General features: G+C 36.0%; 1 protein-coding gene across 2 annotated transcripts in view; it reads right to left on the bottom strand.

Annotated features, from left to right (window-relative positions):
* Positions 1-5675: 5675 nt before the first annotated feature.
* Positions 5676-27842, bottom strand: part of LOC120343533 (G protein-coupled receptor kinase 3-like) — a 65646-nt gene continuing 43479 nt past the window's right edge. For both annotated transcript variants that reach the window (XM_078111353.1, XM_078111354.1), the window contains exons 9-22: positions 26673-26764; positions 26272-26359; positions 23369-23450; positions 21940-22070; positions 21033-21127; positions 17723-17897; positions 16795-16895; positions 16159-16225; positions 15621-15792; positions 14065-14145; positions 13124-13251; positions 12158-12298; positions 11590-11721; positions 5676-10252 (exon numbers count right to left, since the gene is read on the bottom strand). In XM_078111353.1, the coding sequence (XP_077967479.1) occupies positions 10130-10252; positions 11590-11721; positions 12158-12298; positions 13124-13251; positions 14065-14145; positions 15621-15792; positions 16159-16225; positions 16795-16895; positions 17723-17897; positions 21033-21127; positions 21940-22070; positions 23369-23450; positions 26272-26359; positions 26673-26764 (1608 nt within the window). In that variant the 3' untranslated portion in view covers positions 5676-10129. The remainder of the gene's footprint in view (positions 10253-11589; positions 11722-12157; positions 12299-13123; positions 13252-14064; positions 14146-15620; positions 15793-16158; positions 16226-16794; positions 16896-17722; positions 17898-21032; positions 21128-21939; positions 22071-23368; positions 23451-26271; positions 26360-26672; positions 26765-27842) is intronic.

Raw genomic sequence — 27842 nt, 5'->3', positions numbered from 1 at the left:
TTGGTTGATAAGGCCCAAGACGTTGTACCTCTAATTTTTGTTCCAGCGGCAGCTGCGAAAACGGAGTGCGAAGTAGTGCATCAACCTTATTCATTATGAGGTCTAAGGCTAAGAAATGCGAAGCCGGAAAGAAGTGAGGAGCTCAAAAGGAATGTGGAAAATCGAAAGCAAATGGACTAAAGGTCTCTAACTGATTCAAATAGCGAAACAAGCGACAAAAACGAAGGCGAGGAAACTATCAACTCTTCAAGCAACCAACGAACGAGAAGGAATGCGTGATCATGTCAACACGTTGTTGTAAGAAACGTCGGCATTGTGTCGTCATAATTTCGGGGCTAGCCCCGATGATTTAGTAAAAGAAACAGAAAACAAACGAGACAAACGCGGCGAGTGGAAGATAAAAGAGAGAATACGATATACAATGAGTAACCGGGGCAAAATCGGCGTCGCCCCGTCGACGTTCGGCGAAGGCTTTGCGAGCAAAAAATGAACCATGTCGGGAGAATATGGCTAGTGTAGACAGTCTGTGCAACCGATATTGAGGTATTTTTCGAATATTTTTTATTATACCGAAAAAACAACCGGGGCATTGCCCCGGTCGGCCCTATTGACGCGCCGCCAATGATAATTAGTCTTCTAGATCAGTGGTCGGCAACCTTTTTCAAGCGACGGACCGGTAAAGCTTGGCCAAACTTTTGGCGGACCACCATTATACAAACGAATTAAGCCTATGCAATAAATTATACGCATCAGGAAATTCATGTTGACAATATACTAAAAACGACGGTGATGCTATTTAATGTGATGTCTGTATTTGTTTGATGGCTATTAACTGTTCTCATATTCGAGATATGGTCGACATTGACACACGTAACGTGTTTCTTACTTCCAGCCTATTTCGATATTTCGTTTTTGTAGTTATCAATATTGAAAACCAGGGCTCACATTAAGATTTCGGGAAAGTAAACAGTGCCTGTATCGTTTTGTTGGAGAAATCTTAGTCGGACTGATGAGAGACATTCTTATACGGTCGTAGAGGAAACAATTGACCCAGCATTATTGCGACATACTGACATGGCAATTGTTTATGAAATCAGACATGTTGCTCAATAGTGTTATGCAGTGGTCGGCAAACTTCATTTTCCTCCCGGGCCAAATATAAACATTCCTGGTAGCGCGCGGGCCGCAATATTTCCGCCTTCGAACAATCGCTACCATAATTAAACTTCAAATTATGGCGCATTCGCATTGCTACCCTTCTATTGCTGTGTTGAAAGCCTGTCCTAATGAGATGTATATGTGTTTTTTTTTTATTAATCAACAATACATTGTTTTTATGTACTTATTATCAATGTGAAAGATGATGTTTTTATGGCAACTCGTCGTCCAAATGATGATCTGACAAGCGAGTACGAAATTTAATCTAAGTGTAATGCATTTTAGATGAAGCTGCTCAAGGCCATATGTTCTTCCGAACGTGCACATTACACGTATCGCACTGTCGCACAGATGAGCTGTGGCCCAGTCCCGAGGTCGAATTTTCGACGACTCGTTTCGTAACGAGTTTAACATTGAAACCCGTAACAACTGCGATGCTGACTGGGCATATCGAGCAAACCGGTTTTGAAATGCGCAAGAAAGAAAAATATTTTCCTGTTCAAGCACTTTGGAATGCTCGACCCGCGTCGCTCCGTTTTCCAGACATTTTCAAATTTTAAAAATCAAAATTAACTCGAACGACATACAACTGACGCTACTTGTTACATAAGAAGCGACGTACAGCAGCACTTGTCACCACATAAATCCGTGTAGAGACAATAATAAATTTGAGATTAATTTTTGTTTGATTTATTAAATGTTGGGTCGTTTAAGGGCCGCAACAAATTAACTCGCGGGCCGCATTTTTTCCGACTCCTGGTGTTGTGTTTGTCTGGTTTACTGTTGGGGGCTGTTTTTTAGTCGTAGGGTTTGTGGTTAGATTGAAGACGTTTTATTACGGCTTTGTCCGTTATTGTGTCACCTCTCTGCGGACCGGCAGTAACCTTTCCGCGGACCGGCGATGGGCCGCGGCCCGGTGGTTGCCGACCACTGTTCTAGATTGTCTCTCAAACAATATAAAACTTGTCTAAATATAATCTAAGGTTAGTGAGATATGAGGTTTTAAAGTTGCACGGGATAATAAGATAGATAACTATCATAACTTTCACGAAACCGCACGATACCAGTATTATTCCACTAGGCAAATAGCAAAAGAAAAATACTGAACTTACCCGAATAAAATGCAAAGCAGTAACAAATCTCCAAACAAATTGACAAACGAAACCTGATAAGCAGACTGACGAAGCTAAAACAACACGAGGCTGCAGCGTTACCGCGACTCGCCGGACACATAATGGCGTCCGATATGCATCATTGCACTTGGTGTCTACACTTGGTTTACAGTCACTTTGGTCAAAACCAGACCAATACGGATTCCTCCTTGACCCCAGAAGCATCACTTACAAACTGGTTGGAAATACGCTCGCCACCGCCCCTCTGATTACCCTGCGTAGGTTCGCTGGTTTGAATCGTGTGGAGTACAATTATGTGCGAGGGGATTGCTGGACGCTGCCGTAGGGTGGTTCACGCAATTGCTGATCGGTCACGGCTTCCTCCACCATCAAATATGAATATCCTATCTTATTGGACACGTAGTGGACATAACGATCGTTTCAATATTATGTTGTTGTTGTTCTTGTTCTTTGACACGTTTTTAAAAAGTCGCTTTTCTCTTTGATCACTGGACTAATTGCTTTGAAATTTTCAGTGGTTGAAGATGAAATTTTTCTCCAGAAGGCTATTACTTTTATTTATTTCAAATATTTCTGTTAGCTCTGTAAGATTTGTTTTTGTTTGCTATGACGTCACTAAACGTTCTGCGGATATCCGACGCCATTTTGTGTCCAACGGACCATCTTGCAATTTCAATTCACGCTGTCACAAGACAGGACCTTCTAAAGATAGAGAAGTTCTGGTACCGTAACACAGCGCGGTGACACTGAACTAACTCGTAGCTGTCAAAAGCTTGAAAATCCATACAAATATGAGAAATAAAAAGATGAAACTTGGCAGGTGGGTAGAGTTGTGTTTCTTTTAACCATATTTGAAAGTTTCGCGTTTCTACATTTGAAGGAGGGGGAATAGGGGGTGTGCATTTCCGATACGTCGATAATATCTTTGTCAACCAATTTGCGGCCACCGTGTTTTCGTCTGTTTGATTGCTGTGATGTGGTGCTTTGTTTATAATTTAACGAGTTTTGTTCGAAATAACCGTGTTCTTGAAATATATGACGGTCAGAAATGCAATTAGAAGCCCAATGTTTTCACGCTGTCACAAGACCCACAATTGTCAACCAATTTGCGACCACCGTGTTTTGTCTGTTTGATTGCTGTATGGCTGCGTATGCCATAGTCTCGACGCAGCATAAACGATGATCAAGGCTTGAAATCGCACACTGGTCGTTCGGTCGCAAATACGTCTTTCGAGTGCCGTACTTTGGGGATTTGTATAGCTTCAACCCTTTGTCGTAGAAAGTTAATACGAGGTTTAGCGTGTAGAATAAATGCCGCCAATGCACCCACGGTGAAAAAATTAACGGGTTAGATATATTGGTTTTTGTTTTATAGCGGTTTGAATGAAATTGTCCGCAGACTGGCTACACCACCCTAGGCCTGGTGAGTTGTCCGTGTAGTCGAATTGTCCATCAGCCCTAAACGGCTATGACAATCACTGTACCAAAAATTGTACCCCGATTCGGCTGGTGTTAAGTTGACGCATGTTATTTAGTAACGTTTTTATGTGAAATGTTTGACTGTGGTTCGGTACCTGATCCGATAATACGGTACATAATTGACTCATATCACGAGATATTTCAACTGATGTTTCAATTGTCACAGGACCTAAAATATCTATGACAGTCCCTGTACCGTCACGGTACCCCGATACAGGTACTGGTAAGTCACCGCCGGTATGTTAGTCGTTGGTCACCGCATATGATTTTTGGGGAATTGTTCTGCGTGTCCATATATTTGAGCATTGCTCTCTTGTTACTGATAGCTTATTTTAGCCTAGTTTATCGCAGTTTTTCCGGGACTAATTTTTACTTGCGGCAACTGAACTAGAGCTCACCGAACGACATAATAAAAATTGAATTACTTCATTCACAGCTAATTTTCGTAAACACAACTGAAATCTGACAACAAGCGAAACCGCACAAACGGGGCAATGTTTACAACCATACTTGAATATCTGTCTGAGGGGATTCGAAAATTGCCATTGTACGTCATTTTCGCCGACTGGTCGTTGTTACAGAAATAAACTAGAAAATCGATGCATCCATCTATTCTTTTAAGAAAAACAGTTCGACTTACAGCCCGATGCGCATTATGATCAATAAGAAAAACCCGTTCTAAGCAATTCATTGACAGTGCGCCTTATAGAACGACGGACGCCCTATGTTCCCTGAAATACGGTAGATTAGCGTGTAGTGTGTGTTTGCCCCATGTAACAGTAAGTGTATAACAAAGACTATATAGCAAAAGATAGTATACATCAGGCCTGCACAACATGCGGCCCGCTAGATACTTCTGTGCGGCCCGCGGGTGATTTAGAAACACGCCACTTCTCGGGTCTAACAATCAAAGCCGGCATTGTTATTTATGCAAGCGCGCCGCTACTCCGATCATATTCGAAATCGTGAGATTTATGTCTTGCAGTAGTTTCAATAAATATCGAACTTTGTGTGAAATTGGTGTGCCTTTCGCTACCCTTAAAAAACAATATAGGTATACAATATCACACCCATTAGTGCATAATAGCAACCTATTAATAACCCCACTATTTTCTACTAGCAGTTTAACAAACTGAAGTTTCTTTTTCAAATTTAGAACTTAAAAAACAATTCCTTCATTTATGAATGGTGATGAAATTCTCGCACAAAAGATATTGCTATTCACTGTAAAATTTTAAAATATCGGAGCAGATTTTGTAGAAAAATGTAATTTAACAGTCGAAAAAGTACAGCAGAGGAAGATCTATTGCTACTAAACGGATTGTCTGTCTAGCCTACAATGGCAATATCCAAAAATGTTAGATATGATTAAATAAACTGTCATACATATATTTGGGACGATTTTACAAAACTGAACCCAGTAAAATATTTTCCTGCAGTCAGTTTATGCTGCAACACGCAATACCTAATTCTAATAAAAAAGAAATATTGAAAATGAAGGGTGGGTTTTCAAAGTAGATGAACCACTAAATACATATTTGTCATCTCATATGCGAAAATACTGTACCTTGTTTTTACTCAAGAAAATAAGATTCTTCATATTTTCAAGCTCCCCACTAATGAAAGTGTTTCATTAAATTTTACTGTTTCACTATATTATTTTGATTTGTAGTTCATCTTGTGAAATATGTATGTGGCAAAGTTTGCGGCCCACTGGGCTTTCAGAATTATGCTTGCGGCCCTCGTGGTAATTTGAGTTGTGCAGGCCTGGTATACATAATTGAATACTCCACAAATATAACTGCAGACATATCCCACAAATATGACTGCAGTTTGAGACTGCTGTGTTCTAATGAGAATACACACAAAGCAACGAAAAAACAGATCATAAAAACGGGACAAATGTAACCAATATAATGTATTGCAATTTCTGCACACAATATTAATTTTCACTAAAATAGGACGATTAAAGTGATATAGATAAGAAATATCAATGAGGGACAATTAAAAACGAATATTAAAAATAAAAATATGCCACCATTTAAGGTAACCACGAAAACTAAGTGAAAAACTGATTTTAGATAATATTAAAGCAATCTTCAGGATTTTTCACATAAGCCTTCTTTACATCTCCAAAAATGATCAACTCACAGAAGGATACGGCAAATGTAAAAATATTCTATTTAATATCGAAATTGGCTCTGAAAAGTATCATTCATAGTTTGACATTACTGCTATAACAGCTCCCATAGGGTCAGAATTCAGCTGAACCCACAGCCTTGCAGTAACAGCAAGTGTTTGAATAATAGTTGACTTATATTAACAAACGAAATATCCAAATGCAAAAGCATTTTTAAAACTTCAGTGTTATATGAGTAAAATAGTTCATATATTGTATCACAGGCCAAAACTTCCCAACAGACGAAATTTTTTTTATTTTTGCATCAATAACATTAACCAATGGTTTGGTTATTGTAATATAATATTCAAATTGATAATTCTGTCCACCAGAAGTTCAACAAAGTGATTAGAGCCATCAAGTTCATTTAATAAAGTTATTGATATAAGATCTAACCTTGTTTTTTCTCATTAACGGGAATAAGGGAATGGTGTCATGGTTTCCATAGCTATTGTGAAATTTTATTATAGAAAGTTTATTTAGACAGGCAGAACCAATGCCTTTATCTTAAATCGATTTCTTCAGGTTTTTCCTGAAAAAGGACACTACATTTTTTAGGGGCATGGTGGCCATTGGATAAATAGAAGTAATGCCCTCATGTTAAAAAATTACTAGAGTTTTCCCTACAACGCAAACACCAAATTGTTTTCCTCCATAAGGAGACACCCACACAAAGTGGGCGGATGGTGGCCTTGAATCTTCAACATTGCGAAATGCTATGCGAAAAGTTTCATAAATGGGAGACAAAATTACTGACTTAATATTGAAAAGAATTTTCTGAAAAATACGAATAAAAATAAAAAAGGTTGCAGTTAAAAGTGCAGATTTAGAGTACCAGAATAGAATAACAGATCAATGTTCATAGGATGTTTAATACCGCATTCAGAATTAAGTGCTTTCTACAACCTTTCTCCAATGATGCGTGAAATGATTCTAACTACTTAACAAGATTTTGTGAACTTCTTAAGTTATGGGTTTTTTAAATATTTAGATGAATGATACTCCAACAACGATGATATTAAAGCGTTTCTTTTAAAGTAGGATGGTGGACTATAAAATTTGACATTTTATATGCCTTGTTAAATAATGTATTGTTATGCACAGCAAGAAATTCAGTTCGAACGTTTGGAACAATTCATTGAATAGCTGCTAACATACATATATATGTATATATAACATGGACAGGTAACCAAACAATAGCAAGTAGTAGCTATATGATTAAGCCGTTATGTTAGCTTTTCTCTCCAGGGAGAAATATGATAATTCAATATGTCCTAGAATCTTAAGTGTTTAGTCTTTGATATGGCTATCATAATAGCGGGGGAACAATGAGACAAATCTAGAAATAGATTTACCTACCAGGCCTTTAAATGGGGAGCACTGTAACACATACTTGATTATATCCCCAAATTTTTTTATTATTTTCCCTTCCACATATGCCTGTGATAACTCGATGATCGAATAAGTCTTTGAAAGAATTTTAGCGTAAAATTGTGGATGTAAATGCTTGAAATTGATTGAGTTCACAAAACAACAGTTTTTCTATTTTTACCCCGGAGTTAGGTCAAATTTACCTTCAAATAAAGAAAATTTGGCATTGTGGAAAACCCGTTTTAATGTACCCACCTCACACATATCTAAAATATGGTAAAAAGACAGGATATATAGATTATAGTCGGTGATAACAAACATGAATCCCATATGAAGGGTAGAGAAATTTCTAATGAGTGATTTTGAAAGTTTCGTAATAAGAGTAGTTGGTTGAAATAATATTTGATCTCGGTCTCTACGGCATATTCAAGAAAAGAATAAAAAAAATACTATTTTGAAAATTTTAAAATAATACACAAAATAAAAAATTCGTCACAAATTTCAACAACATAATTGTTACAGAATAATTAATTTCTAAAATACTCAATAATGACATAACAATTATGAATATTATCATAATTTAAATATGTACATAAACATCACGAAACAAACTTTTCATAATAAAAAGTGAAAAACTGGCGAAAAACCTGAAATAGCATTTCCTTATAGTGTAGGTGATGCATTTTTAGTATTTCAACCCAGAAATAAACTTTGTGAAAACTATTGATAGTAGTGTGTGCAAGAGATTGTAACTCATAAATAGCTATTCCATCAGGAGTTTTAGGTAAATTACTGTGTATTCATGCATGGCATACAGCAGGGGGGCGCAATTATATTTTAAGTGGGCCAGTTGCTGATAATAGACTTGGTTACTGGGCCGAAGGCTCAAAAATCATTGAAAATTATGACTAAATGGAAAAGTATGACTAAAACAGTTCATTAACATCAGCTAGTCCAATGCTCGTCAACCAACGGGACGCGACCCATCGCTGGTCCGTGGAAAGGTTACTACCAGTCCGCAGAAAGGTGACACAAAAACAGACAGGGGCCGAATAACACCTCTACAATCCAACCACAAACCCCATGACTAAAAACAGCAAACCAAACAAACACAACGCATTAGTTATTGCTAAACAAAAATCAAGCAATGCCCAGATATAGATTCAGAAGCTGTTACCTTCCACAGCATCATATCCATTTGAGGCCGGGTTTTCAATATTGGCAACTACAAAAACGAAATATCGAAGTAAACAATTTGATCAGGATATACCGGTACGTCACTTAAAAAAGGTTGCCGACCACTGAGCTAGTCCACCGGCTAAGCTAATGTTTATTAATAAGGAGCACATTGTAACAATCAGGGTCATTATGATGTTATTTTTGTTAATATTTTCAATGGAAATTTATATCCATAAATACTATAGTCGTGATTCCAGCAAGAATGACCGATTTAACACTTCGGTGGCCGTAATTTGCCTATCCCTGACATATAGGATTGAAATGATGAAATTCCGAAAAATTAGTTTCAGGAAAATTTAATATTTTTAATTGAAAAAGGGCTTTAACGCAAAAGGGGGTAAAGCATAATTTGAAATCATCATCTATTAGGATACAGATATCCCTAGTAGAACCCATTTCTTTGATAACCATCACCCCAAGATTCACAAAGTCATATAAAGAAGTATAATACAATACTGCCAATGAAACTAAATATAAAATATGCATTTAGTATTACCGTTTAAGTAAGGGACTATAGGAAGTTTGGAGCTGAAATTAAAAGTACAATGGCCTGTATCGAGTAGCAAAGATCACAGGTTCAAACCTCAATCAGGATGTTGAAAAATTAAACTCCAAGGATACTATTATGTCGATATCTTTTATTAAAGATGTCGAAATCAAGCCCAATTTCATCACCCCAAAAAGGGAGAAAAAATGTTCTGTTGGATATGTCAAGCTGGAATGATCCTAGGATCCCATAAACACATATTAGCAATGTTTGACGGGATGAAAAGTAGGGTAGCAGTTAATTAACTTAATAAGTAGAATAATTATCAATAACCATCAGCATGGTTTGGGGCAACCCTGTATATAAAATTGATGGCTGCTAGTTCAGGACTTGCTAGTAGTGAAGAAGCCAGATGCCTCTCGATAGAAGCATATTGAAATAGTAACCCAAAGAAATGAAAGTCACATAACAAAAAAAATATATTGCTTTCCATTTAGTATGAGGTGCTGAACAATTTCACTTCCAAGGAGCAGCCGTTCAAATGCCTTCCAACAGGTTTAGAAAGGTCAGAATCCAGTATGGAATAGCCAATTAAATTTATAATGTTACCGCAGCTTTGATCAATGACCTAACCAAACCAGGGATCTTTGAGGTAAAATTTTGATTTCAAAAGGTTTTATTATCAAGTGCAGTACTACTGTTCTGTGTTAGCTTTATATTTTATTGTTAATGAGCCTCCATGATCCTCTATGAAGCAGACCATAGAAATACAAATTCTGTCTATAAATTATCGTACCCATAAGTCAATATAATGGCGTAAAATTTGATACACACCACAGCAAACTTTTCATTTCCACGACATAACCAGAGTCTGTGACCCATTGTGGCAGCTTTTTGTCGAAAATTTCTTCATTCTCAAGAAGAAATTGATTTCTTAATCCCTTGCCACAGACAAGACCCCAAGAAATTAGTTTTGAGGCGTTTTTTGATTTTTAAACGAATCCATACTATATTCCTGGGACTAAAAACCCTGGAATGTTTTGAAGTTGTTGTCTTTTTAAAGTCTTTGCTCACTCATTAAATCTAGCTGTTCGTTGACCCTTCATCTTTTTCATTTGTCAATACAAGTTTATGCCGATAAGTTGGTAAATTTGTGTGGTTCAGTGCATTGCTCGTTGCTACTCGGGTCTGGGCTGCCAATATCGCCTGAGAAAGATAACAAGAGAAAATATATTAGATGAGCAAGACTATTGAACCACGCAATATTGCTCTCAAAATCACATAAAAAAATATCGATTTTGCCAACGATTATAACTTTTGATAAAAAACATCAGGATCTTATTTATTATATGTATTATCATGATGCCTTGCGCCGGTTTGAACATTTATTGATAGACATACAATTACAAACACACACACTCATCAGGTTACACATTTGGGTTCGAATCCATGGACATAGCCAGTGGGAGGTTGAGGGTTGGACCGCCCCCTTTTGAAACGTGGAAAATAAACATTTTTCGGTGCTGCAGAAGTATGCGCACCAAGATGTCGTACAACCTGAATCCTAACCGGTACACACATAGCATTTTCAGGTTGTGCGCCATCTTGGCGCGCATACTTCTGGAGGTCCGATTTTTTCTGTAGCCTACATAGCATTTTTTTATAACTTGAAACGCTTTTGAAACTCTCAAGAATTTCGAGAACCCACAATTTCGGGCCAGACTCACTAGCAGTTACAGTCTGACTTGGCAATTCTTGAACCCCCTCCTTCGGGGCTCCCGAAGTATGCGAACCAAGATGGCGGACATCGGAACGTAACATGGGTAACAGGTTAGGCGATAATTTTTTTCCAATTTTCCTTTTTTTAGTCCTATTATCAGTTCGAAGACGAGCCAAGAGCCTCCCGTAGTATTCATACCTAAAATTATGGCCTAACCCTAACCTAGTACACATATTACATTCCGATGTCCGCCATCTTGGTTCGCATACTTCGGGAGCCCCCCTCCTTCTTTAAAGATTCCTGTCTACACCCCTGTTCAAATTCCATGAAATGCTGAACTGAAAAATTGCAGTTCTCCCAAAAAATAGTAGCACCTTCCATATCAATATCAGTGGATAAGATTTACATATTTATCCTGGGGGAAAGGAAAGGCCATACAGCGGCTTAACCATATTGCGAACCACGGCCTCTAGTTCAGTTACCAGTCCATGTTGGTTATTAGTTAGCCAGTTATTTGTTTCAGATTCACTTGATGGTGGGGGAAGCTGTAACCGACCAGCAGTTATGTGAACCACCCTATGGCAATCCTCTCGCACATAATTATCTCCCGCAGGATTCGGACCTGCACGGTAATCAGAAGTGCGCGGCGATCGTAGTCCTAACGCCACACTGCCAAGCTGCTCTTTGAACAGGGTCTTGTGAAGAGCGAAAGATGATATTAGTGTCATTTAAAAAATTAATCCATTTGGCGCCATATCAAAACTCATATAAACAATACTTCTTGCTTGCGTAATACAAAATGAATGTAAAATCTCTTTGTTACCTTATTATAATTAGCTTCTTCTGAAACAGATCTTTTACTTGCGATTAGTTTTGGTCCTTTCTTCATTAGTAAATTCGCTTCATGCCATGCTACACCAATGTCTTTGATCCATTGTACAAATTCAGGCTCAGACTGTTGGAAAAGAAATAGATGGTTGTATGAATTAGGGCTGTTCAAATTAGGCAACCAGACTCCCTGGTGGGTCCCAAAAGGACTCGATGAGGGTCGCAGAAAAAATCGTTTTCAACACTAACTTATGTGAAAACACGATTTTGATCAGGTTTAAAACATTTAGAACCAGTACTGATACCTACTGTCAACGAAATATTAACTATGATTCAATCATCTGTGCGAGAATAACAAGCCCATCGGTCTCTCAAGTATACTAAGTCAATTTTCATCATTCAAAACAATGCTTCAACCGTTAGGCCATCGCCCTACCAAACCATTGCGCTAACCCATATTTTGTCAAACCAGGATACGACTAAGCGCCCAGGTTGACTTATTTCGTTATTTTCAGTAATGCCAGAACGCCATTTTTGCAAAGTGAACCCTTGCTGAAACTTACCTCAAATCTGAAGACAATATCTTTATTTCCATCTTTCATTCCAAGTTGAACGCATTGTTTGAAACCTTTTACCGAAGTCTCGGATAAAGATAAAACATCTTCGAATACTATCAAGTTTTTCTGACTTGATGGTAGAGAGAACTGCAAAGAATAAAAAAATAGTTTTTAAATTGCTGTAAATTAAATTAACACTCGGCAAAACACACTCAGCTTCTTTTGTTACATTTTTTGCAACGTTTAAACTAGTTCACGAGTCTTGCCACACACTAACACAACTATATTTCTGTAATGTTTAGTCTTGTTTTCATTTTCAAAAAATTTCCAAATTTTCAACTGATTTCAAATTTTCAGTTATCAAAAATGGTTGAAGTCACTAAAAGCCTATTGCTTTTAGTTTTATTGTTGTTCTCTATCAGATATTTCACTCAAAATTTCAATGTAATATTTTTTATTTAAACATGTCTATTTAAACCTTCTTGTCCACCATAACACTGGGTAGAAGTTCATACAACCACGCTACACTCCACTAAGAACATAATATTCTAGATCAGGGTTTCCTAAACTTGGGTACACAGACCGTTGGGGATCCGTGATGACCGCACGTCATGAAAAGAGTCAAAATACATTTTAACATATGTCGACTGTCACATAGACATTCGGAAATGAGATAAAAGTTCGCGCAATCGTAGGCCTAATTGTTATGAAACCTTAACAATAGGTGTAGAAAAGTTGTTGTGCAATGACGAGAGGATTCTTGTTTTTATCGTATATGAGGTATACCTCGTTAGTTAGGCACAGAAATTGATACGGCATAGGATGGGGGTCTGTCAGAAATAGGATTCACAAACAAGGTTCCACGGCCAAAAATTTTTGGAAAACCCTGATTTAGATCATTTCCATCATCTAGAATTCATAATGTCAAACATAAATATCTTCAAATTAGTTCAAATCATATAGAACACTTACCGAGGAACTCTCAAGATCTCTCCACTCAAGTCTATTCGGAAACAATAAAAGACAACGCTTCTGCCACATTGTTAAAAACGGGCCTCCTAGTTTATATCCAATACCATATAAGATGCAATCAGTGTCGCCTGAAATGAGGATGAAGTTGAAACGATTACTAAAACTCTTGATGACTGTACGGAGATGAGTACTGGTAAATAATCTATTTTAACATAATTCAAATTTTATATTATTTGAAAAAGATCAACTTTGAGAATTCATAATGAATTCAGTTAAAAATTCCTGTTCCTTGTATAAGCTCATCCATTTCCCATTGGAATCATAGGTTGAAATTTTTTATCAAATTGTCAGGGTTGTTTGCTGATATCACGATAGTCAAAAATAAGAATATTTGAAATCAAATTATTATAATATTAATTGCAATATATAATTCTAAATGCTGTCATTTGGTATTTGGAAGTTTGGCTTGGGAATCGATTTTATCAAATAAAAAATATCCTGAATCTGTCCCATAATCAAGAAATTGCAAAAATCATGAAATATCAAATAGGTGTAGTATGTGAACCACGATGGCGGACAACGGAACGTAGTTCGTGTACCAGGTTAGGGTTAGGTCATAATTTCAATTACAAATACTACGGGAGTTATTTGGCTAATCCCCAAACTCGTAATAGAACTAAAATAAGGAAAATTGGAATAAAATTATGGCCTAACCCCAACCTGGTACACATACTACGTTTCAGTGTCCGCCATATTGGTGCACACTCTACGGGAGCGCCAACAAATATAACTAATTTCGAATGTTTTTGAATATTTTATATTAAGGGCATCCTCAACACAAAGAGTGACTTCTTATTTATACTTGACAATTTATTCCCAATTGTTTTACTACAATAAACAATTGATCTCTCTAAACATTTTCGAGGAATAAATATGTTTACCTTCGGCCACTGATTTACTTTTCAATTTTTTCTTCATTTGGATTTTATCTGCTTCATGGTTGACCATGTCAAATACAGTTGCTGTGAAACGGAGAAAATGTTTTATTGAATAATATTAGGAAAACTGATAAAGAAACAATTTTCGAATATTCAAATGTAACGTACGAGGTAAGGCTAAAATGAAACGGGACTGGCGTCACAGATTGCGCAACACGATTAACTATCGGTAATCAACACTTTTGCAGTGTGGCGTAATATGTGTTTTTTGTTTAACAGCTTTTTTGACACAATATTGCAATTATTTTTGCTTTTCAGGATCCATAAGTGAATGTGATAAATTTCTTGTTGAAAAATATGCTGTGCGAGGTCTGATGGAGTTTTTTGGCGATAGGGGGTTCAATTAAAGAATGACGACTGAGCAAAGAATTAACATTTATTTCCTCGTATCCCAGTCGGGGAAGAATTTTATGGTTTTCATATTTATTTTGTGGGAGAAGGAAGCCGATGAGACAGCCTCTCGTCCGGTTACCGGTCCATACCAGGTATTGGAGTAATTAGCCAGTTATTTGTATAAGATGCATGAACCTGATGGTGCAGGAAGCCGTCAGGAGAACTACTTTATAGCGGTGAGGACTTAAGCAATCCTGGCGAATACCGGTATAATTCTACCCCAAGGGATTCGAACTGCCCAACTCGCACAGGATAATCAGATAAATTCTTGCGACATAACATCAAGATATCAGTTGCAGTGAACCATGAAGTCATGGCCCAAATTTATAAACCCGGATTATTCCAGTTATATCAATCACTTATCACCATTTTTACTACGAATCAATGGCTTCTGGTCTAGGGCCTTGCTCAAGCTATAGATGAAAAAATTTCAAACACACTTATAGCATATTTCAGATAAATATGAGTGAGATTCCAGTGAGACAAAAAGGACTTCATATTTAGATTCCCAATAAGCTTTAAAACAGTTCGTGATTCAAACTTACAAATTCAGTGTATCAGTACCAACGGTTTTTAGCCTTCATAGTAATAAAATAATTTCCCCTCAATAATTTAATTGTCTTTAGTGTTTGGATTGCATAAACTATGAATATACAGGGTGTTAAAAAGTTATTAATCAAAATTAAGGTAAAATTTTTCGTCATGGCAACGTTAAAAAGTAACTGTTAAGAAGCGTCAGTTGTGAAATGTTTAAATGGCATTTTACTGTAATTCAATACTGTTGAAATTGTCAGTCGTTAAATGTTTTAAGTAGTATTTCATCTAACTTCTCTTAATTTTGCATTACTTTTTTAACACCCTGTATATAAAACCAAACTTAATATTGGGAAACGTGATGATCTTTGAAGTGTAGCAAGTTTAATAATAGAGCCAAACGTAGTAGGTATTTGATTATATTTAAACAATATATATACAGTTATACAGACTCTCGGATTTGAAAGGAAAATTTGCGGAACCTCTGGGATGTACTGACTGTACCTCGGTTGAAGGTCACTAGTTTAAACCGTTGCTCAGAGCTATAGGTAGAAAATCCCAAACACACTCACAGCATATTTCAGCCTGCCATCGACTTGACACGGTTAGATCAAAATCTTTATAAATGGCTTGATTATCTTCTGTTAATTTAATTCCTTTCGTTTCGTCGTCGTCAAAATTTCCGATGTCAAAAGCATCAGCAGCATTTACTTCGCCTCTAGGTGGCACTAGAGGTGGTGTGTACTAAAAAAGTTAAATAGGCATTAGAAAAGTTCATTTTATTAGGCGGTACCACTGCATAATATTTTTCTGAAAAGTTAGCAATCTGATGAACCTCTAGGTCAGTATAATCTATATTTAACGATAATACCATTGCCTATTGTACCTTCCAATCCAACTTTAAAGATGCTAAACATGTGCTCGTTCAGCATTTTAGCCTACAATTTGAATGGCGAAGCATTGTCATTATGTCTCTATTAAAGCCGCAACTGGCTACATTGCAATGTAATATTGTTTGAGAACACAATTTCACAATTTTTATTGGTTCAAACGAGCATATTTTGGCTTCATTCATAATCTCATGAACACATTTCAGAACATTCAACTCACCTTTTGAACTTCAACTTGTCCCCAATCTACTCCACTGAAGAAATGGTGATTTTGTATCTCCTCCACTCTGAAAAAATTATTTGAAGGATTATTATTTGCATCTATAATATGGTAATATTAGATTAACGAAGAAATGGGATTGTTTTTGGAATTGATGTGTCAGGGAGGGGAAAGTCCATAAAACTGCTTAATCATATGATAAATGATGGCTTCTCACTTGAAAAGCTGGATTATATATAAAAAAAAAACTAGTTAATCATTTTAAAGAGCATGGATTTGGACGGTGGGTAATCCGTAAGCAGACATCAGTTTTCTATTCACAGTTAAAATTAAAATATTGCCGTCTGATGGTGGTATGAGAAATCAGTACTGGAGTGGTATTACCAAACACTCTGAAGCGGAAATTTTCATTTTCTCGTGTTTTAGTCAACAATTTAATATTTGGGTGTCAGATTTGAATTTTCCAGCAAAAAGAATAAAAAGTAAATTTTTCCAGCGAACATTTTGTTATATGAAGGCCGGGCACTAAAGTTTGGGAGCTTTCTTAAATCTAGAGTTCTGGTTCTACAGTCAAGATGGTATCTGTGGGTGATAAACGGTTATCCGTTAAAACAAATGAAAATATTATTCACTTACGCAGTCTCTCCACAACCCAATCTATCACTGACAGATTTTTTTAAAAGTCTTGATAGAAAATCTGACAAATCAGGAGAAAAACTTTCCGGCATCCTGATATCCTGTGAAAATATATTATAGCAATTCAAACATTGAAACTATGAGCGACGTTTTACATGAAGTGTCCTTATTACCAAACTAGATTTTGTGAATGTTCTGACCATATTCATCTAGTGTAACTTAACACACGTTTGTAATGTTCGTCATCGTTATTGGTGTATATGTTTGTAATTGTGCCACATCTTGTGGTACTTTATTACAGTTCACAGAACTAGCTGTAAAAAAGTGAACTGCCTAAAAGGCAACTAAATTTTTCATCATGCCTGAAATGTTCCTGTTATAAGTTACAGTGGGAATGTATTACCTCGACTGTTAGCAGAGTAGAATTGCTAGGAAAAATTATTGATAAAAAATAGCAGAGAGTGCTTACATACTGAGACCTATATATAGATTCAATGTTACAAAAAAAAAATCAAGTCAAAGTTGTCAAAAAAACAACTAAAACCTGAAAAAGTCTTAAAGAATCTCTATGTCTTCATGGCCAAGGAAGGCCAACCCCATTCTGTAGTTAGTATTCAGAATACGCTCTAAAATAATGTTTCAAATATGAGGTATTAAATGTATTTTTCAGATGATATTCATTAAATCAGAATTAGAAAATGTGTAAATTTAAGATTTTTTACAATTTTTCACAATTATCAAAAATTAAAAAAGCTTTCCTGGTCATATCCTGTGACTTTAACTGCTCAAATTTCAAACTTTTCTATATTATTTCTAAAAATCCAAATTGAAAGGTTGTACTAAAACTGAATCCAAATATTCTATTCGTTTCCAACTTCTTCGCTTATAACACAAGTGAATAAAAGTCTGTAAACTGAAATCTACTTACTGTAGTTAACGTCATTCTGTCAATTTCTCCTTTATCTTTAGTTTTATGATGTCTGAAAGGTGAATGTCCTCGCAATAGTTTAAATAACGTGCATCCATATGAGAACCAATCTGCTCCACATCCGTACGAAACATTCCGACTGATGACCTCTGGAGCCATGTACCCATGTGTGCCTCTGAAATAGATATAAAAATGTTAATATTTGTGCGTCTACCTAGTGGCTAGTGAGTTAGTTGGTTATCAAGGCACTGAATGATATAAAAAACTCGAGTTCAAACTTACTGCCCAGTGTCCAGCACCTGAACAGTGCCTCTGAATTAAATAGCCTATATAAGATGTTAATATACAGGGTGGCCCAAAAGTAGGTATACAGTTATTAAACTATTTTATATGCTTTGAAGCTACTTGCAGTTCACTTTATGTTACCGTACTTGTTAAGTACCACAAAAATTGCTTATTTTTTCAGATAATAAATCTAGTGTGAATTTTACATTAGTTTTCTAGCTGCTTGGAAGTTAATAAAAAATAAATAAAATAACTGTATACCTACTTTTGGGCCACCCTGTACATCGGCCTATTAGTAAGAGAGTTGGAATTACTACAGCAGCATTGCACGTTCAAAAGCTGAGTTTAAAATCTATGCCTACCACGCCAATATGCTATGACATTGATTTCCCTACATCCCCTAAAATTTCAAATACTCCGCCCAAATTTTAGATGCAATATAACCCAATAATTATCAAATACAAGAATACCGGTCGGAGACCGAAGACTTATCGATGGAAGTTAGGGGATCCCCCATTCATTCACTCTGACTCTATAGTGACACCGCGTGTCCCATCCCCAATTAATTAATAACTCGCTAATTATACGACATAATTCATCCAAAATCAATAGACTTTTGGTACGAGCTATGGTGAATGCACATGCAAAATTTGGGGCAGATGGAACCTCGCTTTCGTGAGATATCGCGTGCATCTAACAGACAAACAGACAAATACCTATCAACATACTTACCGATCTTATGATCGATAAGTAATAATTGTATCTAAATATCCGGATATGCCATTGCAGATGGTCAGTCAAATACATTTTTTATAATATAGTTTTATCGCTAATAGCAAAATATCTACCGGTACCACCCCTTTAAATTCGGAAACACCCCTTAAAATAAAAAGCTGAGGAACATACTGGGCTATATCAAACTATCCAAAATTAAACAAAAGCCATTGCAAAGCAGAATCTGAAAATAACTATTTATATCACTATAGACAGCGGAAAAACAGGTCAACTTAGTCCAGCATGAACAAAGATTAATTTAATATTTCAAAATTAACAAACAAAAAATGGCAAAAATAAAAATCTTCAATATCAACTGGATAGTCTTTACTTCCTTTGCATTATTAATGAGGTTTAGATTTGAAATGTTTTGAACCAAAAGAATTCAAGATTCTTTCATAAACGTTGTTGAAAAAAATGTGGGTCCAATACAATTTTGCCTTTCCTTGTGCTAAAATTGAACTTTATATTCACGCATTTTACGCATATATATATTTTTTTATTGCGACAGAAAGTTATAGATTGTCATGAAATTTATCGGCAGTTTACGAAAACCGCCTTTGTTATTTAACAAAATTCAAATTTTAATACATTCAATTCCAAAAATAGAATATATTTATAATGCCACGAAGGATTGAAGATTGTTTCATGAAATCAATAAAAAATAGTGACCTGACTAAAATTTGGCTGCCTTCAATCTTTAATAAAATTGAAATCCCAATTCAACAGAGTTCCTAAAATATATCTTTTTTAATACCGCAAAAATATAGTTTTGTTGTGAAAACTAATGAACTTGTGGTAATGTGAAGCTGAAACATGAAACATTAATTATAACTGAAAGTCATAATCTTAAATCCCATTTACTTAATATACTTCTGCACAATGAAAATTTTCCACACTTAATGAGCAAAGTTACTGATAATTGCAAGCAACAATTTTTTAGTAGGACAATAATATTTTCCAAGTTCAGCATTATCAGCATCAGAGTTATTGTGACTTTAGTTTTTGAATTTAATTTAAAAAAAAAACGATTTTGATAAAATCAAATCACAAAAGGAAACAAACCCCCTTAATTTCAAATGTTGCTTATATTTAATATTTCAGTAATTTTCTCAAATTTCTAAGTTGTCGCGACCTTTTTTTGACAAAATTTTGAAAAAAATCAAAAATCTTCCGTACTGCAGAACTATATTTTTCTTGTATAACTCAGTCAGATGAAAAAAATTCAATTAAATAAATCTATACTTGGGATAGAATCCCAGGGGAATGGATTCATTCAAACTTAATACATTATCTGTCTCTATATCAATATATTATGCATATGTCTCCAATATTAGAGAAAAAAAGAGAGATCTTTTGTGCGTAAATATGCAAGCCCATTGGTTTCATTAAAAGTATTGTCAGTTTTTTCATTTTCGGTATTATAAAATTTCAATTTTTTTCGTATTATCTGTCTCTATATCAATATATTGGATAGTATGTGTCCAATATGAGAGAGAAAGTCAACTGGGTAGAATATATAAAGAGATATTAAAGAAAAAAAGTTCTTGATTTTGGGGTTCTTTACTCTTATTTTTTGCCAAATAAGTCAGTGGTTCCATAACTGTGCGACGCTAGATAATATGTGTGTGTCGCTGAATATCAATTCATTTACAAAAATGTCTTCCTCATCTGTCATCATTTTAAATTTCTCACAAAATGAGAAAAATGAAAGAGAGCCAACCTGGTAGAATATATGAAGATTCAAAAGTATAGGAATGTGTTTTTTCTTGATATTTGTTTCTTTACTCTTACTTTTTGTCAAATAATTACTCTAAGCCAGTGGTTGCATAACTGTGCGCTGCAAAGTATTTTGTATGTGTCGCAAATATTCAATTCATTTTCAAAACATTATTTCTCATATGTCAGCATTTAAAATTTGCCAGAAAATGACAAAAATGCTAAAATTAATGCTGGGGGAGTACGACTGGTAATAACGAACATTTATTCATGTTTCGATCGTTCATGAGCACAAAAAAAGCTCATTGATTAAATGTTTAAGTGTTTTAAAACTTTCTTGTGCCCTAATAATTCTTCATACAGCTCTAAGTTCAGCAATAGACAATTTAATAAAACTATACTAAATCGTATTTCAGGATGAAGAGAGACACAGATAACCTGTACAGCTTACACACGGCGGCATCAATATCTTCGAGCAATTACAAAAAATATCAAAAATAACCACTCATGCATGCAACAGAATAATACTCACACGCTGGCATGTGGCCTCTTCTTTGTGATGTCACAAGCAAGACCAAGATCAGATATTTTCAGATGACCCTTTTCATCAAGTAGTAAGTTTGCCGGCTATTGAATAAATTTAGGTAAAACATCGTTATTTGATAAATAATCTTTTTATTAGGAAATATCTATCTTAAAAACTATGTTGGAGACAGAATACCAGCAGAAAAGACTGCAAATTCTTAGTATGGATGTGGCTGTAGCTATGCATATCCAAGTTCTAGACAATTAGTGACATTACTAGGTCATTTGAAAACAAGAGAGCAATTTAGTGATACATAGGTACGCAGTCAGTCATCGCACGACACATCCTTGTAATGACATATTTTCCAAATATGTTACAAAATTAAATTTACAGTGAAGAAAATAGAAAATATCACATAGCGAACCACTGCCTCACGTCAGGTTACCAGCCCATGTCAGGCATGGGATTAGTTAGCCAGTTATGTTTCAGATGCATGAACTTGATAGGGGAGGAAGCCGTAACCGACCAGCGGTTACGTGAACCACGCCATGCCAACGAGAAGTTGAGCAATCCTCTCACAGAAAATTATCCCTCACATGATTCCAACCTGTGAATCCACACAGGATAATCAGAGGTACGATGGCAAGCTTATTCCTAACAATGCGCCAACTGTTTAGTTTTTTCAGCGCTCCAAAAGTGTGCCAATATGGAGGTACCGGTAACTAATTTCGTTCGCCTACTTTACATAAGTTGTGTAAAGGGACTGAAGCTTATGGGCAGGGAGTATATTCACTTGGCTAACACAGACAGTCCCTGAACTCGTAATAACAGGGAAAATCGGAATAAAATTATGGCCTAACCCTAACCTGGTACACATCCTACAGGCGTACCCTTTTTGCAGATATATACCAACCTTCAGATCCCTGTAAACAATCCCTCTTGAATGCATATGACCGAGTCCCAGAGCGATCTCAGCTGCGTAGAATCGAACCTCATCTTCTGAAAACATTCCGTGTTGTGTGAGATGGTAGTGCATATCGCCACCTAGTGGAAAGAAGTTAAATTATTGTTATATTTCATGTGTCATGCAGATTTAAAATCCAAACAAGTCCCTTGACATGTTATCAGTTTTACTTTAATAATGACATTAATGACCAAGTCTGAAATATGGTATTCTGAAATTTTTTATTTTTGGTTTTTAATTTTGAGATTGCTGCAAAATGAAAATATCTTGGTCGATTTTTCGACTGATAAGTTACCTCGCGAATAAAACTATACAAATTTTTAGCACTATAAATGATGGTTTTTCCATATTACCACCCACTAAGTCGAGGCAGAAAATATGTGCTATTTTCTTTTCTCTGTCCTTCAGTCATACATTATTGCAGGCTAAATTTTGATAAGATTATATTTTACTAAATTGTTTCTCGATCAAATGCCAATGTGCTCTCAGACGGGTTAAGCTATCTAATAAGCCGACCACAGAAAATAATTTAAAAAAAAATAGATGCAGGAAACAGACCTAATAGCCGAAAAAAACTGAAACTGAATTCTGATTATTTCATTGTTAATATTACCAAATTACCCAATATTCAATATTCCAAACTCATAATATATTTTAGAACATTCAAAATAGTAAATAATTCTGTATATATATCATATGAATCTAAATGAGAAGGCTGCCAATAATTGATTAAGAACGCAAAACCGTAAAACCATTTGAGCATATTTTGCAGCATTATATTTCAACTGAAGTGAAATTAATAATTTATAACGCAATTCATACATGTCATAGGAGTTAGTTCGAAAACAAATAGGTTTTTTGCCACAGGAAGTCCATGTCCATTCAATTTAGACTGAACAGGGTAAAGCCAAGTTGGATTTACTTTTATTTGACCAAATATGGAATATGAAACTGATGAAGAATGTGATGTAGGACAAAAATTGATCAATCAAAGCAGTGATTTGGAAGAATTATGGATTAAAGTTGATGATGGCAACAGCGAAGATGACAAAATAGAACCAATATCACTTTTGAGCAAAGTGTCCCAAATAACTGAAACAGGACGTAAAATGTCAAATGAATTTTCTTTGAAAAAGTAAAAAAAGAGGAAAGAGATTATGTTATTTTTATTTAAAAAAAAATTGTGCCCTTATTCTTGGTGAAATTGCTGCCACCAGAAGGTGTTTGCACGAGAGCTTGCCAGTTGGGCAGCATCGAGATATTGAGGTAATGACAATGAACACAAAAACTTGCAATATCCAAAACATTCAGTATTATTTTAAATATTATAACACAATCAGTATGCTAACTCTAGAAAATATTAAAACCCTTAACTTACCATTCATCAAATCCAGTACAAAACATAGTTTATCAGGAGTCTGGAAAGCGTAAGTCATGCATACGATGAACGGAGAATCAAGCTGAAAAAAAGAAATATTTTGATAAATTAAAAGATAAACATGAGGGTACAACAGAGGGCTCTCCAGAAGTGTATGCACCAATATCAAGACAACCAAGTCTGTTCGCCTACTTTACATCGAGGTGTATAAAGGGACGAAAACCTATGGGCAGGGGGAATATGGTTAAGCAGGCAGTCCTCGAACTCGTAATATAACTATAATAAGGAAAATCAGAATAAAATTATGGCCTAACGCTAACGCACACTATGGGAATACCCAACAAAGAACCCCAAACTTAAAATATCATTGACTGAAATTTTGTTGAAATCAATGTCCGAGAGCAAGACTAGTACTTGGTTTGTTAAGTGGTCAATTGGATTCACTTTCAACTTTTATTCCCAACTCTAACAAACCCTGACCAACCATACTTTGCTCCTTTAGCTTAGTTGAGATTGAATTGGCACGGCGGTGTGGCTCAACGGGCTAAGCGTTATGAATACGCTCGCCACCGCACCTCTAATTACGGTACTCTGCGTGGGTTCGCAGGTTCGAATCTCATGCAGGGATGGTTATGTGCGAGAGGATTGCTGGACTCCTCGCCGTCGTTGGGTGGTTCGCGTAACCGCTGGTCGGTTACGGCTTCCTCCACCACCAAGTCCATGCTTCCGAAAACAAACAATGTAACTAATCCCATACCCGACTTGCAATGGTAACCGGATGAGAGGCTGTGGTTCGCCATATGGATAAGTCGTCTTATCGACTTTCCTCTCCCCCGGGAGAAATATCTAAATCCTTCTATCTGAAATTGGGTTATACCCAGGCTACCTTTTTTATATTATACCTGGAAATCATCAACGAGGGATGGTTATTGCATGTAAACAAGCATTGCAGTTAAATTATTAAATACAAATACATTGCAAATACCTTATGTTGATTTACACAAAAACATTTAAAATCAACTTTGATATGAATCTATATGTCATGATATTGTACACATGTTCATAAAGTCCCTTCACAATTTTAATTTTGTTATGAAGTCAGTTTTCAATACATCTCAACCAGGTTTGTTGTTTTTTATTCAGTAATTGTTCAAATATTATGACTTCATTTAATACATCTGTGAGAACCAAAACAATATAAGATATCGATAAATTAATTCCCTTTGCAATTTTGAAATTTTTTAAGATTTTATGGACGGTCTATATAATCGCCCTATCTCAAGATTTAGCGATATACTTGCCAGAAATCAGACAATCAGAAAACGCCATGATCAAACAAGACAACTACTCTAGCAAATTGTAAAATCCAATATAAATCAACGTTTAATCAATATTTGTTGACATTTTATTCACCGATGCGAAAGAAGGACAATCTTATATCACACGTACCGATCAATACAAGAAAAAGATTAAAAACTTTTTCAAAAAACTGCAAAATGTCAAAGCTTAGTCAGTGGAAATAATTTAAATGTCACCAATGATGTATAAATAGTATTCTGATATTGCGCTGCATTTGTGCATTTAAGCTATAGATATAGATTTTATTTCTGATCAGTGCAGAATTTTAGTGTCTAGATCAGGGCTACTCAACTGGCGGACCGCGGTCCGAATCCGGACCTTTCGGGTATTCGATTCGGACCGCGCATATTTCTTTATTTTGGATCATTAGCCCCACTTTTGAAGTTTCCTTTTATAAAATCATATTTATAGATTTAAAAAGATATATGGAAAGAACTATAACGCCATAACAAACAATCTTGATTAGCTAATAATCATTAGTCGGCCGAGGAATTGCGTGTTTGAGGATGCCAAAATGTAATGTCTGGAGAGTCCGGACCCAAATATTTTTGAAGTTCTGTATGCAGACCTTCGGTAAAAATAGTTGAGTAGCCCTGGCCTAGATGACCTGACATGGGCAGACTATGGCCTACAGGCCAAATCCGGCCCTTTGGGTAATTCAATCTGGCCCGCCTTAATCAGTAATCAATAATTTATTCTTCCACCATTCCAAAGCACACATTGTGAATACACAATACATGAAATAGGAAATATGGTGCTTTAGGGTAAAGGGAGGCGCGAGACACCAAGACTAGTGATCGAGCAGCGCCTTTATGCTGTCACAATCAAACTAACTTTTGATTTGCTAGCTGAAGATAAGTGCAAAGAATTTGTTGAGTTTGCGATCAAATTTAGTTTTGGCACGAGGCTTATTGTTTTCCACTTTTGCTTTTGTAATAATGTATATATCGTTCACTAAAATGTAACTTTTTATGTCACACTTACATGGCCCGCCAGTGTAGGTGAGCACAATTTTTGGCCCCTCGTCCAAAAACCCTGCCCATCCCTGAGATAAACTACAAAGATACACCGGTAACAGCTTACTAGGAGGCACTTACACCTTCACCTTTAATTACTTAAAATTTGAGTGATTGGTCCCTAAAAAATTAATTATTTTTCCGACAGTATAAAATCAGCAATTAATAGCCAAATTAAAGATACATATCTCCACTCAGTGTCCAAATAGCAAAAAGCTCTTCCCTAGACTTCAAATTAAATAACAAATTGTAAACAAAAGGAGGTGCTCCAGAAGTACCGTATGTACCAATATGAAGATAACTAATTTTGTTCGTCTACTTTACATCAAGTTGTGTATCGGGACTGAAACCTAAGGGCAAGGGGTATATTCACTTGGCTAACATAGACAGTCACAGAACTCGTAACAGAACCAAAATAAGGAAAATTGGAATAAAATTATGGCCAAACCCTAACCTGGTACTCACACTACCGAGTACCCACCAGCTTACCTATTTGTAGAACTTGATAAAATAAAAACTATTTCTTACCATTTGCAGAACCATCCTCTCATTCAATGCCAGTGATTCTCCGTGCTTTAATTTAATTCGTTTCTTATCAAGGCATTTCATCGCGTACCTGAAAGAAAAATAAGAAATCAAAAAGCTGAATTTAAATCAAATGACTATCGTAGACTGAAGATCTTAGGTTTATTTAAGTTACTCGATGTCGCGGTGCGGCTCAACGTACTAAGCGTTAGGATTATGCTCGCCACCGCAGCCGTAGGGTGGTTCACGTAACCTCTGGTCGGTTAGAGCTTGCTCCACCATCAAGTCCATTCCGTCTTATCGGCTTTCCTCTCTCCGTGGACGAATACATACATCCTATCCCTTTGTATTGACAGATGAAGCGAATGTCTATCTCTATAAACAATTTTGTGCTGAATACTTACATTGTACCAGTATCAGCTTTCCTACACCCATAGACTTCACCAAATCCACCACGACCTATGATTCTGTGGACGCTGAAGTCATTCATTGTTAACTGAAAAATAAATCATAATGCGGAATGTCGTACTATGCCACTATCAAAACTGAGAATAAACAAAGTATTTAACTAAGCAGATCCATGCTTTTGATTAAAGATATTTTTTAGGAATCTAAAAATTGTAGTTTTTATCCAAATTATCTGTCATAATTCTAGTTTTCAGTCGGTCTCAGCATTTTTGTGGTTTCCCGGGCGCTCCAGAAGTGTGTGTACCAATATGGAGGTAACTAATTTTGTTCGCCTACTTTACATCAAGTTATGTAAAGGAACTGAAACCAACGGGCAGGGGGTATATTCACTTGGCTAACATAGACAGTCACATAACTCGTAACAGAACTAAAATAAGAAAAATCGAAATAAAATTATGGCCTAACCCCCAACCTGGTACACACACTACATGAATACCCCTTATTTCGAGAACATTACTAAAAATGTTAAATAAATGTATGGATGTCTCTACAGACATTTCAAAGTGTTGGCAAAATTTATATAATTTCTTTTTAGCAGTTGTACTTCTCTCAGTACTCCCGTAGTGTGTGTACCAGGTTAGGGATAAGCAATCATTTTATTCTGATTTTCCTTATTTTAGTTATATTACAATTCGGGGCCTAGCCAAGTGACTCCCTGTAGTATTTGTACCTGAAGTGTGTGTTTTATTCTGATTTTCCTTATTTCAGTTCTATTACGAGTTCGGGGACTGTCTATGTTAGCCGAGTGAATATACCCCCTGCCCATCGATTTCAGTCCCTTAACACAACTTGATGTAAGGTAGGCGACCAAAATTAGTTACCTCCATACTGGTACACATACTTCTGGAGCGCCCTTTCTCTCCATATAACTATTGTTCAGAAAATATTGATTTAGTTGACCGGGAGAAGGATTAGTTTGACAAAGAACAATACAGTTCTTAATATCATGTCAAAACTGTCAGTCTCGGGAGAATAAAATTCTCCCAAGAGATAACTTGATTATATAGGGTAAGTACATTGTACAATTTGCCGTTGTTCGTTGCCCGTAACTGCAATTGAACATGAGTTTCTTTTACTTCTGAGTGAGTGAATGCGACATTGCTTTG

This window comes from Styela clava, chromosome 3, assembly GCF_964204865.1.
Source record: "Styela clava chromosome 3, kaStyClav1.hap1.2, whole genome shotgun sequence".
Lineage (NCBI taxonomy): Eukaryota > Metazoa > Chordata > Ascidiacea > Stolidobranchia > Styelidae > Styela > Styela clava.
The sequence above is the reverse complement of the archived record's forward strand: the minus strand, read 5'-3'. Positions and strand labels throughout refer to the sequence as shown.